At 52.8% G+C, this 14,332-nt stretch overlaps 6 protein-coding genes across 6 annotated transcripts; 3 read left to right on the top strand and 3 right to left on the bottom strand.

Moving 5' to 3' along the window:
- Positions 1-248: 248 nt before the first annotated feature.
- Positions 249-1,282, top strand: BDR25DRAFT_278952 (uncharacterized protein). Its single transcript, XM_033687718.1, has 3 exons — positions 249-447; positions 575-662; positions 754-1,282. Exons 1-3 carry the CDS (start codon positions 417-419, stop codon positions 992-994), a joined length of 360 nt encoding a protein of 119 aa, XP_033552980.1. The 5' UTR covers positions 249-416; the 3' UTR covers positions 995-1,282.
- On the top strand, positions 1,112-1,525 carry BDR25DRAFT_90890 (uncharacterized protein). The gene has a single exon (XM_033699227.1). The coding sequence runs from the start codon at positions 1,243-1,245 to the stop codon at positions 1,456-1,458; it is 216 nt and encodes a 71-aa protein (XP_033552979.1). The 5' UTR covers positions 1,112-1,242; the 3' UTR covers positions 1,459-1,525.
- Positions 1,370-4,151, bottom strand: BDR25DRAFT_278949 (uncharacterized protein; the record flags this gene model as incomplete). The annotated part of the gene is made up of 5 exons (XM_033687717.1): positions 1,370-3,273; positions 3,326-3,568; positions 3,720-3,763; positions 3,817-4,000; positions 4,055-4,151. The coding sequence occupies 5 exons, from the start codon at positions 4,149-4,151 to the stop codon at positions 1,592-1,594; spliced, it is 2,250 nt and encodes a 749-aa protein (XP_033552978.1). The 3' UTR covers positions 1,370-1,591.
- Positions 4,152-5,658: 1,507 nt separating this feature from the next.
- Positions 5,659-7,141, bottom strand: BDR25DRAFT_211817 (RNA-binding domain-containing protein; the record flags this gene model as incomplete). The annotated part of the gene is made up of 4 exons (XM_033684697.1): positions 5,659-6,433; positions 6,498-6,641; positions 6,696-6,800; positions 6,936-7,141. 4 exons carry the CDS (start codon positions 7,139-7,141, stop codon positions 5,659-5,661), a joined length of 1,230 nt encoding a protein of 409 aa, XP_033552977.1.
- Positions 7,142-8,945: 1,804 nt separating this feature from the next.
- BDR25DRAFT_300918 (conidial pigment biosynthesis scytalone dehydratase-like protein Arp1) lies at positions 8,946-10,017 on the bottom strand. Its single transcript, XM_033689471.1, has 4 exons — positions 9,820-10,017; positions 9,712-9,767; positions 9,620-9,661; positions 8,946-9,568 (listed from the first exon to the last, which is right to left on the bottom strand). The coding sequence occupies exons 1-4, from the start codon at positions 9,851-9,853 to the stop codon at positions 9,161-9,163; spliced, it is 540 nt and encodes a 179-aa protein (XP_033552976.1). The 5' UTR covers positions 9,854-10,017; the 3' UTR covers positions 8,946-9,160.
- Positions 10,018-10,716: 699 nt separating this feature from the next.
- On the top strand, positions 10,717-12,718 carry BDR25DRAFT_212634 (uncharacterized protein; the record flags this gene model as incomplete). The annotated part of the gene is made up of 3 exons (XM_033684723.1): positions 10,717-11,052; positions 11,115-11,760; positions 11,928-12,718. 3 exons carry the CDS (start codon positions 10,717-10,719, stop codon positions 12,716-12,718), a joined length of 1,773 nt encoding a protein of 590 aa, XP_033552975.1.
- Between the last annotated feature and the right edge of the window lie 1,614 nt (positions 12,719-14,332).

Genomic DNA, 14,332 nt, shown 5'->3' with positions numbered 1-14,332 from the left:
TTCGTTCAAAACCCACGAATCCCCTCACCAGCACATGTTCACCCACGCCCCCGCTCAAGCCTTCCTCAAATACGAGCCCAAACCCCACAGAAAAAGCCCATTACGAGATTACCATACCGGCTAATGCCGCCTCCTGGAGCGCCTAAGTTGACGCAAGTGTGGCTGAGCCCGTGACGACACCGCCAAGCAGCCGAGGCCCTTGTGCATCATTCAACCACTTGGAGCATTAAGCTGCCATCCATCCATTGCCGCAATCCTGCAACACCACACTGCGCACCACACTACGCACCACACTACACCACACGCAACGACCGTCCCCAACTTACGAATCACGTCGCCAATACTGCTCGACAAAAGCACTACGCTCTTCACCTGACACCCGATTTCATCGATCGAGTGCCTGCGACGCAGCAACTATGTTCTTCTTCTTTACGTGTGGCACACATAGTACGTTCCACTGTCACGCAAGCGTCGAGCGCGATGCCACGAGCACAAAGTTTCATCTATCCGCTTGTCGATTCGACATATACCAAACTCAAGAAAAAGAAATATATATAGCTAACCTCCTCCACAGCCTTCACCTCGCGTCTGAAAGGCGCCGAGAACCTCACTGTACAATGCCAAAACTGTGGCAACTTCTCAGGACACGTCTATAAGCGCTGGTATGTAATCTAACCGGTCTCCCCGCCCCTCCACCCCCTCAACCCCTCTTCTCTAACACCCCTGATACCTCCCAAGCTAACTGCTCGCCAGGGAATGGTTCACATTCTGCTTCGTCCCCATAATTCCCTTCAGTCTGAAGCCCTACAAAGAAGTCGGCTGCCACATCTGCAACTTCTACCAAGACATCAAGTACCGGCCGGATGTCCAACAGCAAATGGGGTTTGGGAATGGGAGCCAACCGCAAGGGGGGATGCTGATGGGACCGCCGAGTGCGCATGATGGACGAGGCCCCCCACCAGCTGGCGTGCCGCAGCATCCGCAGTATAAGTAGGGGAGGGGAGAAACTGAGCAGTGGGGAGCGGGGAGGAGTTCTGTGTCAGGGAAGTGCGGGCGGACATGGTGCTCACAATGGGGTGGTGGAGATGCGTTGGGTGAGCGAGGCGTAGAGTGTCTTTGCTTTTGGGGTTTCACAGCAAGGTGAGCTGTCACTCGCATCCACATTTACAAATACGGCGTTCCGGTGCTCGAGGAAAGGAAGCAGATACCACCATTCCAAGGTTAGTTTCATTGGGGGAAGGCATGGCGAACATTCTCGTCCCAATAATTCACCTAATCCTATTCTCACACTTCATACTATCTCTTGTAGAAAGTCAAGTCAGTTTCCCCGAATGTCTATGGGAGACTGAATGTGAAATATCTCTTTCTGCTCTACTTCAAAATCGCGCTTCTTCTCATAACCCAATACGCATCCCCCAGTACAGAAACAAATACAGCGACCAAGAGCATGTACGCTGATCCAGCACTAAGCCAATCCTTAGTCAAACCCAATCCTCCTTGTCTCCAGTCCTGTCGGAAAGGTAATTATACCAGTTACCGAAATGCGCGCCATACCAATACCACACTCTTCCGTGGCAGAAAGCTCCCAGCATCAAGTGATAGTAGTAACATCACCACGACCCTCACCACCCCCAGCTGCACTCACACCGCCCTCCTTCATCACCTTCGCACTCGGACTTCTTCCTCTCTCCCCACCCATCGTACCCTTCCTCTTCCTTTTCATTACGGGAGACTCTAGCTCCTCCAACCCAGACAATCCACCGCCCTCAACATCCATAGACGCTACATTTCCATTGTGACCATATGAAGCACTATTTGCGGCAGTCTCGAAGCTAGTGAGCTCGTCTCCAAGCGCACTCCACAGCTGTTGCTCAATCTTGCCAATGCTATCCTCATTACTTCTATGGCCTGGTACAAACGGCTTTGTCTCATGCACGTCGACAATATTTTCGATGCGGGTTAGCGGTGCGGAACTAACTGGCGTATTTTGCGGGACTCTAGCATGTTCTTGGGCTACGCTCATGCCCGGGGAAGGGAGTAAACTCTTATCGTGACGAATAACAGGATCCGTACTTGCGGGAGAACCGATACCAAGGCCCTCTTTCCTTGACTTGATACCGCCCGATGCTGCAGGCATATGAGCGGGACTGCCCTTTCCATGAGCCAGTTGTTGAGTCTCCTTTTCGCGGCGAGACAGGCTCGAGAATAGAGAAGAGGGATCACGCATTTCGACGTCGGATTCCCAGGACGAAAACTTGGGAAAAGAATGCCCTGGCGGACCTTGATTTTGCGCGAATGGGTACGGCGTAGGAACACGGCTCTCGGTCGGATGCGGAGTTGGAATGTGCTTTTCTTGGGCTTGGAAATTTGGGGGACAATTTTCTTTGTCGCTGGTGTAGGATGCCTGCTGGTATCTCAAAGGGGATTTGTGGATGTCAGCTGATCCTCGCTTCTCTTCTTTCAGAGTCGGCGAGGACTTGTGCGGAGTATTTCGTATGTGGGGATGGAAGTCAGGGTACGACGATGTACGGGCAAGTGCAGCAGCCGAAGGTCGTGTATTCATTGGTGGTCCGGTCGGTCCCATCCTAGGTGGAGGCGCTTGAGAAGTGGCCTGGTGGAAATGTTTATGATCTTGATCGTGACCATGAGAACCTTGCTCACGCTCACGACCCTTCTTCGGGGGGCTTATAGCTCCAATCAAGGTCTCGAATTGGTCGTCTCTCAAAGCCATGACAACTTGTCGTTCCTCTCTCTCTCTCTTGCGTCGGTGTTCCTCGAGAGCTTTGGCTCGGGTTTTGTCATGTTCCTCAATCGGATTATGGCCAGTTGATTTCGCCTTCGAAGACGGCGGAGAAGCTAAAAGGTCCGTCATAGAGATGTCCGGAGTTTCGTTAGAGCTAGTTTGTCTTGTGGACCAGGTGTCCATCATGCTAACATCCCCGAAAGGGTCCCCTAGAGAGTCACCCATAGAACCCTCCCAAAGTCCAGTCCGCAGGGCTCCTCGTTCTCCGGTTTGGGATCTATGAGCCTGCTGGAAATGAGGAAGTGGCTCGGTCCTGGGCCTAGCATGTGGTTCGGGGTTGTGAGGTCTTGGGAATGCAGACCCAGGCCCTGCATGCCTAGATAGTGGCGACTGTGGCCGACCTTCTGATCCTTGATTACGAGGTTTGGTATGAGAAAGGGGAGTGTGGGATGAAGGATGAGAATCGCCCGCAGATGGAAGGAACAGTGGGTTGCGGATAGGCCAGGAAATGCCAGCCTGTTCCAGGATTTCTAGTTCTTGTCAGCTCCTTACTACATTGTAGGCTGCGTTTCAAGCATATACCTCTTGGGGCATGTTGGAACGAGAAGCAAATGAGATCATTTGAAGCCCCAAACTCCAAGTCGTTAACGCCGTTGTGTTTGCTAATCAATTGCTCTGATAGAAAGAGCTTTATCCTGCCATTACTCTCGCGAGCGTCCCAAGAGCTACACATAAGGACATTCGGTCGGAAAGGGGGGAACTGAAGCGTGGGTTTACGTTGACTGGCTTGGCGGTCAATATCACCAATTCCTCGCTTTTCGTGCGCTAAGGTGAAGTTAGATGTCATGCGTATCGTGATAGATCCGAGGATGTTAACGAGCTAGGAGGCGAGGCGAGGGAAGCGATGACAGCCTCTAATGTTATCTGGTTGGGTTGGGCTTATGGATGGGAGTCCTAGATCATGCCAGTATCTCACCAACTTCTTGAGGCCACTTGGTAGAGACCTCGTAGCAACCATGGCTGTATCGCGTTAGCATATCAAAATGCTTATATGCACAGATCCATGCGCTCACAAGACCCGATCACCATCTACAACAACCCGAAGAGTGTAAACGACTCGCTGATGGGGCTTCCGCTTGGACTCGATAAGATGACTCGGCTTTGCTTTCGAGGTCCAAGAGTGGATCGAGATACGGAAGGGTGTAGAGGCGGGGAGCGACACGATGTAACAGATTAGTGTAGGAAGCTGATGGCCATCTGCAGGAGAACAGTTAGCCCGCTAAACTCTTCTCACGGTTATAACCGACTTACACTCGTCCTGTGAAACATAGCAGGCTGTCTTGAACTCTTGGATGGGGATGTGGGAGTCTCTGGGGAAGAGGATGACATCCCAGTTCTCGTATCGCATCACGGCCAACAGTGAGTGGATATGCGGTTGAGAGATGCAGGGAATTTAGCATGCCCGGAATCAGTCCAGGGGTAAACATTCCCAGGTTAGGTAGCTCAGAGTAGAGGCAGGAGTCTTGGAGCCGTGGGCCTTATAAGGAAGGCCTAGACGGCAGAGACTTCCTTCCAAAGCTATCTGACGATCCTGAAGTCTCTTAATCCTGTTAAATGTGCTACCAAAATTTCGGTTGACCCTCTCCAGACTACAGTGAATCAGAAACTAAACGCTAGTTGCAGGCAAGCGTTGAGACACCCAAGGAAACCTGGTAGGCATGTTTCCCATGTGGTGGTGATCCAAGCCTTATAAGGAATAATCTCGCGCAAGTGGTATCATGCGCGCTATAATTAGAGAAATTCAGGCGTAGAGACCAAGAATCGCAAAATAGCAGCAAAACTCAATCAACTGAATTACTAAAAGCAAGTCCATCTTGAACTACTGCACCGTGACCCCATCATTGCCGCTTTCTCATGCAAACCTAGCCATCTTGATAACCAAGCACTAATACACTGCAGGAAAAGAAACACTTTCCGGGGGACGCAAGGGCCCTATGCAACCTCTAGATGCGCACTAATATGCGAATGCAATCCGTGGCTTTCGGGTGTTTGCGCCAGACGCCATGCTAATGAGATGCAGCCACCGGGCTTGAACGCTCGAGATAACCGGGTAAGAATCGAAAGTATGAAATAACCGCAGCAGAGGCAGGACCAATAGTGAGGGTCGAAGGAGGAGTAGGGGAATTACTGAGAGAATACACTCTCATGGCCACGGGATTCTGCGTCTAGACGGTCTAGTGTAGATTGCTTTTGGGACATGCTCAATTCGTTCATTTTCGAGGCTAGCATCCCTTCAGTCGGTCCAGGCATGTCCGGAGGGAATGCACCTGGTTGAGTAGTTGGGATGATCGGAACTATCGGCGGTGGGTGGAGATGAACAGCGTACGGGCTAGGAAGAGAAAGTCAGCCAGAGTCTTTGAAGCGTGGCAAGAAGCGAAGCGGCCGTGAAGAGCAGAGATACCCCAAGAACGAACAGCAAAGCCGAAGTAAGAGGCCGACGAAACGGAAACAAGGCTGCTGCAAACAAGGCAAAAGGCATGCGGTCAAGCACAAATATATGGAAAGCTTGTCGAATTCATCGCCGGGCCCGAATTCATTGCACAATCGTAAGGAAAGCAAGAACCGTCCCCATGACTCAAGAGACTAACTACAGCCAAAAATCCCACCCGAAAAGCCAGTGTGGACCGGCGCGATGTTGTACAATTCTCTAAGTCATCCGACCAGCAAGATTGGGGAGTCGTCAAATTGCAACTTTTATAGTACCACCCAGTGTAGAAAGAAGACCGAATTTGAGGGAGAGTCATGAGGGGCAATCGTGAGATGGAGAGTCATTGCATAAGCCAACCGGGGTGAGCAGGGGCAAGAATCGCCATGAAAGTGATAGAAAGGAATGTGCTTACTGTGAGAAGTCAGCGTCAGATACTTGGTGAGTCTGTTAGATCACCCACCTTCATGGGAGCGAAATTTCCGTAAGGGTGAGTTGGCGGCATGCCCATGGCGGGGTAGACTGGAGGGGGAGGAGCGGGCCTGTACGGAGTACCAGCTGGGCCGGAGTTGTTCTGGCTTCGTCCCCAAGAGAGACGAACGCGAGAGTTGCCGATGGGATAGCCCTGCATCTGGTTGATGGCCATTTCAGCGGCGTGACGCTGAACGAACTGGACGAAGCCGCAGCCCTTGCCCGGAGGGATCTTGACGTAGGTGATCTCGCCGAAGCCTTGGAAGAATGAACGGAGCTCATCCTCGGTAACATATCCAGAGAGGCCGCCGACGAAAACAGTGGTGTTGTTAGGATCAGTGAACTGGTTCATGGGTTGCGGGGCGCCGTAGTATCCCATTGGTGGGGCACCCATGGAGTACATGCCGAGAGGACCGCCACCAGGCTGCATGTTCATAGCACCGGGGCCACCCGGTCCGCCGCTCTTGTTCTTAGGCGTGGCAGTAGAGATACGCATAGGGCGGTTACCGCAGTAAACACCTTGCATCTCGGTCAACGCTTGCTGTTGCTCATCTGGGTTGGCGAAGCGAACAAAGCCGTAGCCGCGAGACATTCCGCTGATGGGATCCGACATGATCTTGGCAGATTTGCAGGACGGGAATTTGTTTTGAAACAACTGGACCAGGACGAACTCGTTGACCTCTGGGCCGAGATCGCCAACGAAGATGGAGTACTCGGGACCGCGCTCATCGCGGCTATCACTAATTTGTTAACGGGGCTAGTCATGCGCCCACGGCGCTTTATTAAAAGGGTACGTACCTGCGATCGGCGAGGCCGCCACCAGATGCCCAGTTGAGCTTGAAGGGGCGGTTCGAGTTGGGGATCAGCTGTCCATTGAGACTGAGAGCCTTTTCAGCAGCAGCGGGAGTTGCGAAATCGACGAAGCAATATCCAGCGTTACTTCTATGTTGTAGTTAGCCCGTTAGATTAATGGTGGCCCCTCATTCGCCCGCTTACCCCGAGAACTTGTCACGGATCATCTTGACGTTGACCTGTTCGCCCATGTTGTACCAAATGCTGCGGACAAAATTTTCGTCGATCCAGGGCTCGAGCTCACCCATCCTGCGCGGACAGTTAGTAGAAGGTCACATTTGGACTGCACCATGCTTTAGGGAGCTTGCAGAAGGACCGCGAGAGCTGTTTCGCGGTCTTGCAATGTCGCAAACGGCGCGACAGCCCAGGGAGGTCTAAACTCACCAGAGAGTCGTCTTCGCGTCGCCACCCTGTTGTCCGGGCCCAGCTCCGCCTGGCGCGCCCATATTGGCGCCCTGGAAACCGCCAGCAGCGCTCTCGATGGGCTGCCCCATGTCAGGCTGCTGCGCGGGGGCACCAGCACCACCGGGCGCACCGGGTTGCTCACCGGCCGCATTGCCCTGGAACGAGTCGTAGTTTTGGAAGCTCATCGTGGTAGTGTGTCGTCGAGCGCTCCGAACGAAAGGAAAGGGTGGGCGTGGTGTCGTGAAGGAGAAAGTAAGATGGTGGCACTAAAGTATGATGTAGAATCGAAGTGGTGGATGAAGACTTGGCCTGCACGGTGAGAAGTTTATACTGTTAGCGTCGGTGAAAAGGCGCGATCTCCTGGGTGGAGCGTTGAGGGGTGGTCCCGTGCGAGGGCCCAAGGCTGCACTTACCGCTTGAAACCGAGATGCCTTCACCGTGGGTAGCAGGCTCGTTGGGGACGTGGGTGAGTGACGCGGATATAGGAACCGTGGTGCGCAATGGAAGCTAGAGCTGGGGCTGCCGTCGCGAGCGGAAACAAGGACTATGGTGCCGAAAGAGATAATCCCTAAGACTGCGATAATAACTCCGGGCGCGCGCTGAGGTGAAAGTGAACGAGAGGCCGCTGAGTGGAAGGCTCGAGAGAGAAGCAGGAACAGGTTACTCTGGCGAATCTGCACGGCGGTCAGAAGGGTTCCCAGGTCCAAGGTCGCACTGAGCGATCACATGCGAGGAAGTGACAGGCGGGAGTAGAGCGGGGGTAAAGTGGTAGCGCGAGGCTCGCCAGACAGCGCAGACAGCCAGGCGTGCGTCTTTGTTCTTTGCGGGTTTGCAGGCCGCTGTTTTGCGTGCTGCGTGCGTCGTGGCCGTGTGCTACCACCGCATCCGCCACCCATCGACTGCGACGCGACGGGCTCGCTGGCGCTGCATCGCCAGCCCACCCACCCTGGTCAGCGCACCCTCGCGATCAATTGAGCTGCAACAGTGCAGCTCCGCGGTGCAGGTGCATTCAACCAGGAGATGGGCGCGCCGGTGACGCAGGACCGCGAGGCTGTCGCGCAAGCTGTGGGCGCCAAGCCGACGCAGGAAAATTGTGAGGGGGGCACTGGGGGCAGACACGCACCGAAAAGGCTATTTAGCAGAGCAGAGACCGGAGAATAGATTGCAATCCCGAAGCCAGAAAGCAGGAACACCGCAACGCAAAGGAATACAAGCTATCAACACCGCACAAAAGGATGGGGATGTCGATACGGACGAGGGATGTCGATGAAGGTGCGAGGTTGCGGGGGCAGCCAACAAAAGACCGCCGGGCCCTCTTTCAAGCAAGCGAATCTTCCAGTTGAATCAGCAGTGCCGGCCAATCCGCTCGGTCATGTGGCAACTCAAGGCGATGGACCGGGGGTTTCTGCGGCGCTGGGATGGGCGGGCTGAATCAAGCTTTTTGTTGATCTTCGATGCCCTCAATTTATCCCACCGTCCTCAGTGGCTCGTAACACCTCGCATCTGGCAGAGACAAGGCTGCCACGCTGCGGGCGAGATCTGGATGGCCCTCGCAGAACAGAGCGGACCATCGCTGTGTCATTGGCCGGGCGTTTGGTCTTTTCGATGTGCTCTCGACGGTCTACCTGCACGATCCGCACGTTATTAATAGAGCGAGCGCTGCACGTAAACCGCTCCTGCATGACGGTGTGATCACGGCCTGCTCGCTGCACCTGCTCTCCTCTGTGGCTGCAGCGCCCGACCTCGAATCTGCTGCATCTTGTGTGTGCAGCAGTCTGAGCCGGCGAGCAGGGAAGAACCGCTGAACTTCTCATGCTCCAGTCTTTGCAGCTGGCTGCGCGACGCATCAGTGGCTCGCTCGACATGTGCCTAGTCGTGGGCCTCCATTACCCAGCAGCTAGCGCATAGACTACTCAACAAAGAGGGGGCGGGGGATGTGATAATGGTGTCGACAACCACTCAGCAACAGAGCCAATACTGATCTTCATGGTACAAGCCAGGTACGAACTTCAGCCTAGTCAAATTAAATACTGCCCATCAACATCTAGTCACTCCACAAGAAATTTAGGGGGCATAGCGTAGAAAAACATCTCTAATTGACTGGTATCCAGCATCACAACCCCGCAAGAGGACAGTCTGATCACATAGGAGCGCCAATAATCAATAATCCACAGAAACATGATGAAATTCGTCCTTCATATTCTTCATACTGTCTCAGGGATGCCATTCGCCGCCTTGGCCTCCCCGAACGAGTCCCTGCCATCAGCAAACACCTTGTCGAAGTCGTACTCGAACCATCTGATATCGGGATTGAGGCCAGCGAACTTCCACTCGCCGTCCACCTTCTTGTACCAGTGCATGTTGAAGGAGTGAGCGTGGCCCTTCACCGCAACCGTCTTGCGAGTCTCGTCCGTGTACTTCTGGTGCGGCACACGAAGCTGGTGGTAGCCGATCATCTCGTCGTCTGAGACCTTCTCCCACCGGGTGCCTCCAATGAAGTGCTGGGTCATGAGGAGGGGGTTTCCGAGTACAGCGGGATCAGAAGCCATAGCAACAAACTCCTCCGCTGGCATGGCTTCCCAGATCTTATCGAGGAAGGAGCGGTAGTCAATCTGCGGTCGAGACTCAGCATTTACTGGGCCCCATGGTTGGAAATTACTCACCCTCAGTGTGGGGGCGATGCATTTGCGGAGACGTTCCCAGTCCTGCACCAACGTTAGTTTCCAAATCGGGAAGTTCGATAGGACGTCCATACCTTGCTGTCGTAGCTATCCGCCCACTCGTAGCAAGCCGACTGGCAGCCCATGACATCTTTCCATGTTCAGCGTCCGAGAACCTCAAGTTGCGCAAACACAGGACTCACCATCAAAGGTAGGTTTCAGTTTAGTCGCGGCCATGTTGTTAGTCTCGGATAGTTTTGTTGGTGTAGAAGACAGCCGATGAAGAAATCAATTCAGAGATATGCTCGCCGCTTCTTTATGATGTTAGATGCCACAAGTTGTTCATACAGGCTTTATATCTCTAATTCGTGATGTTTGTCTTGAGCCTTCCGGGAGGGCTTCGGGTCCCCACCGTCTCGTCGGAGTATGGGGTTCAAGGGGCTGGCCCGAAACCGCCTAACAGACGACAATTGCGGGAGAAACGGGGCCGATCCTCTTCAGGGCCACGGCAATGACGGCTGTGCCTGAATTCTCCATCACTCTGGAGGCAGATGGCGTGCAGCGCTCCCTCCGCCATTCCACTTCACCGCGCACGTGCCATGATCGGAAGCGGAGAGAGCGCCCAAGCTCCCGAGATCCCCACCACTGGCCACTATTCTATGTAAAAACGTTTATACGAGGGCAGTTCTTAGCACACTTTGTTTCCTCGTTATTCGAGTTCGAGTTTCTCTTGTTTCGGAAATCTCAAGGCGTCTAGCAATTCGGACGACGTCTCGGAAGACACATCCAAAGTCCGACGTTAAATTCTGGGCCGAAACGCGTTCTGCACAAGCTGTTCCGAGATCTGATATGCGTACCATGCGACGTTCAAACATTGTTAATGACAATCTTCGTTTCCAAAAAAAAGGTCTTCCTTTAAAGCTCGAAATCGAAATGCATCTAACTCTTGTCACGCAGCGCAATGACGGCCGCGGATGCCAGCCTTGCACTGCCACATGGGCAACAAACTACACAGCCTTAACAGCTGAGCACTCCATCTCTCTATCTAGCTCTCTAATCCCGCAGCTTCTCGCTTTCAACGCCATGTGGCTTGCAACATGATGCTTTTTCTTATCGCTTTTCTCCTCACTGTCCGTTATGCCGCTTCTTCTTCGGTTGAGACAACTGCCTGGACATCTGCACCAAACTTTCGTGGGACGTGGGATCTGCTCGTTTCGTGTGTTCTCACATTAACAATCTGTGTTTGGTCGGCTCTTCACCTCAACGTGCCGACGGAGGACTCCACTCTAGCCCAACGAAATCTGAGAAGGACAAGATGGATCCTTCTGGGCATCTTTGCACCTGAATTAGTTGTTTCTACCGCATTTGCGCAGTATTTGACCGCTAGGTGGCTTCGTCGTGAGATCTTGGAGGACCTGAAATACCGCAAGGCTGAAGTGCGTCGTTCCTGGAACGTCTTGGAAAGAGCCATGTTGGGATTTCGGCTGATTGAATCTAGGGTGCTAAGCTCAACACACCTCCTGAACAGCAACTGCAAGAATGGGGTATCACGCAATGTTATTTTGCTGTTATGGGAGGCATCACCATCCAAGCAGGCGAAGGCTTCGACGGCAGCCCGAGACTCAGCCTCACTCCTGAAGGTGTTCGCCTTCTCTCATTTCTCGGGCGTCTTCCCTGGATTTCGGAAAGCCAAGTACGCGACAAAAGCAAGGCAGATGGACTCGCGAAGTCAATCGTATGTCTCCAGGCCGGATGGATGCTTCTCCAGATTATCGCACGTCTAATTCAACAACTTCCCGTGACTCTACTCGAAATCAACACGATCGGTCACGTGCTATGTGCTCTGGTACTTTACTTGCTGTGGTGGAGCAAGCCTTTAGAGGTCAAGGACCCGGCGTTGATCTCGAGAGAAGACTGGATGGACCCATTCTTATCACTTATGTGGATGTGTAGTCCAATTAGTAGCTCTAAAGACGGGATCACAGAGATGCGCTGTATGGCGTACATCCCCCAGTCACAGAGACGTGTTGCTTCAGTACCCACGATTACTGTAGATCAAGATGATGCAGTATCTGGAAGTGCTCTTAGTCCGCATGAGACTCATTTTTCGATTGGCTCAATTGCAGCAAGGGATCCGAGAAAATGTAAGCCTTAACACTCCGATTTCATGTTATTCTACTCCACGAAACACAAAAATTCCAGATTTGATCCATGAAACCTCTCACTGGAGTTAAGTAGGACCTCAGAGGCCCTTCCTATGTTCCTCCGTAAGTGTAAGCATACAGCAGACATACTAAATCATACTCTACAGTTATTGGCCCTCTTGGAGACTTCCGGGTCGGCTCTCATGAAAGCTCGCCATCCCCATCCCCATTTGACCATCACGTAAGCTACATGATCCGGGAGAAGGAGCTAAAGACCGCTCCAGAACATGAGATCTTCTTTACACTTCAGGAGCCGCATCACGGTTTGCAACACAGCAGGAAATATTGTCGTCGCGCCCTTCAAGATTGCCTCAGGCATGATCCCCTAAGTCCATTTGCAATACAACGGTGGCGTCTAGCTTGCACCCTAATCGATGACCTCTACAACCAGTGTCAAGATCGACCTTCGTACATGGACTTTTACTTCACAACTTCAACCCTTGGCATCTTCGTTGGAGAACCAAAGTACATTGATCGATACATCCCCGACTTTATCGGACTGAGTTATATCGGCCAGACAGGAGTTCACAAGGATCGACTAAAGTCTGCACTATCCTTCGCAGCAGCAGCGTATGGGGCCCTCCACGTCGCGGCCTGGAATGAGTACTTTCCCACGCGTACGGAACGGATATTGTGGATACTGAGTTCCATGGCAATCGGTTCATCGGGCATATTCCTTTGGCTCTACTTCCTCGCAAAGGAAAGCATAGAATCTCTGGACGTATTCGCTACTCGATTCAGGAGTAATAAGGTGCTGTCAATCATCGGCCGATTTGTCCTGGGCCTCTTTATCCTCGCACGTATATATCTCGTGGTGGAAGCCTTCGTGAGTCTCCGCCGCGTCCCAATAGCCGTATTCCAGACACCCGAATGGAGTAATTTCCTGCCTCATCTATGATCGCGGTAAACAGACGGAATTCCAAGTTCTGGCCTAGTCCTCTTCGTGGGATATGCTGTTCCTCCTTCAGGCGCTTCGTATATAGAATTGTCCTCTACCAACTGGGGATCCATCTCCGGCGACACTTGACCTGCTGGTCGTCGCGAGGTCCATGCGCTCCTCGCGCTCCTCTCAGTTCTCACGCTCGCAGCAGATGCCATTCCTTCCCTTAAGCTATCCAATGTTCGTCTGTCGCTCGGTATCGCACCCATCGGTAACGCCTCTTCAGAACCCATAGGCTCATACTTTGCCTTCGCGCCCTTCTCCCCCCGCCTAAAGAACCACAGCGCAGCCAACACGCTCACCACACCACCTACAAACCCACCAACTACCGTCCCAATGATAGTAGCCGTTGCCGGACTTTCTTTTGCCTTTCCCTTTGCTTCCGGAAACCCGTCGCAGCCCAACGGTTTCAAATCTTCCTTCCCACCTTCTTCATCATTTACGTTGGCAATCTCATACTCTTCTGCTACGGCATCCCATTTCAATACCACACGGTCCGTAAAAAGCTTTCCGAGCACCCATACGCCTCTACCATAGCTCCCCCAGCCACCTTTTCCAATCGGCACTTTCCACTCTCCATCATCTCCATCAGCCTTGCCAGCTCCTGGTATCGTAACATTTACTTCTAATCCACCCTTGATCTTGAACATCAACTTCCCTCCCTCCCCACCTGGCTTCCCCTTAAACGCCACAAAGTCCTCAAACTGCGACATCACACCGCGTTCTGTAACCCTTCCGAGCGCCTCACTGACACCATCTGGTAATACCAAAAACTTCACGCCCGGTTCGATGCACGCGGTGAAAGAACCGTTGATGAGACTCACACCTTCGATACCTTTTCCGGAATGCCAGTTCAGTGCTTCAACTTGTACTTGTATGAGGCAAGGTAGTTTTGGGTTCGCCGTGCGATCCGAAGGCTTGAATGTGTGAAAAGATCCCTTACTCAAACTATCGTCAATGCAGCCGAGGCAGAGAGTATGCGGTGTGAGACTCCAACTCGTGGACGGGATCATCGACGCATTCGTAAGTGCCGCGAGAATCGTGCTATTCGGCGTCAGGCCCAACGGCGATCTCCCCAGCGTCCCAAATGCTGTCGTATTGTGCGGAAGGATCATTGAAGTTGTTAAGTTCCAGTGTTCGGGGAGTGAGGATGCGGATGTCGAGGTAGCGTACGCGGAAAGGTAGTCTGTGAAAGTAATGGTTTCGTAAACGAAGCTCCAGTCTGTGAAATTCGTTCTCTGCAGTAGAGATTCCAGCTCGAGGATTTTCTGCTCTACGGTTTTGTTCTCGTGGAATGAACTCGATTGCGTTGGCTCGTACCCTCCGCCATATAGTTCCGCGCACCTCATATACGAGCTGCCCTCCCCCTTCCAACTAACTGGCTCCTCGAAGCTTCCAGGCCCTAGTCCACCATTACGTCGTCCTATCATCACAGCACGCCGAGTGCTGTTTCCAATGCTATGCTCTGTGGTGTTATATTGGATGCAGGAATTCGTGTATCGTGGTATGAAAGTGTTTTCGAGCATCAGACTCGGCGTTAGAACAATCTGTTGAGGTGGTGTTCCAATGGAG

The sequence above is a fragment of the Lindgomyces ingoldianus genome (genome assembly GCF_010093535.1).
Source record: "Lindgomyces ingoldianus strain ATCC 200398 unplaced genomic scaffold BDR25scaffold_4, whole genome shotgun sequence".
Lineage (NCBI taxonomy): Eukaryota > Fungi > Ascomycota > Dothideomycetes > Pleosporales > Lindgomycetaceae > Lindgomyces > Lindgomyces ingoldianus.
This window is presented reverse-complemented; position numbering and strand designations above follow the sequence as displayed.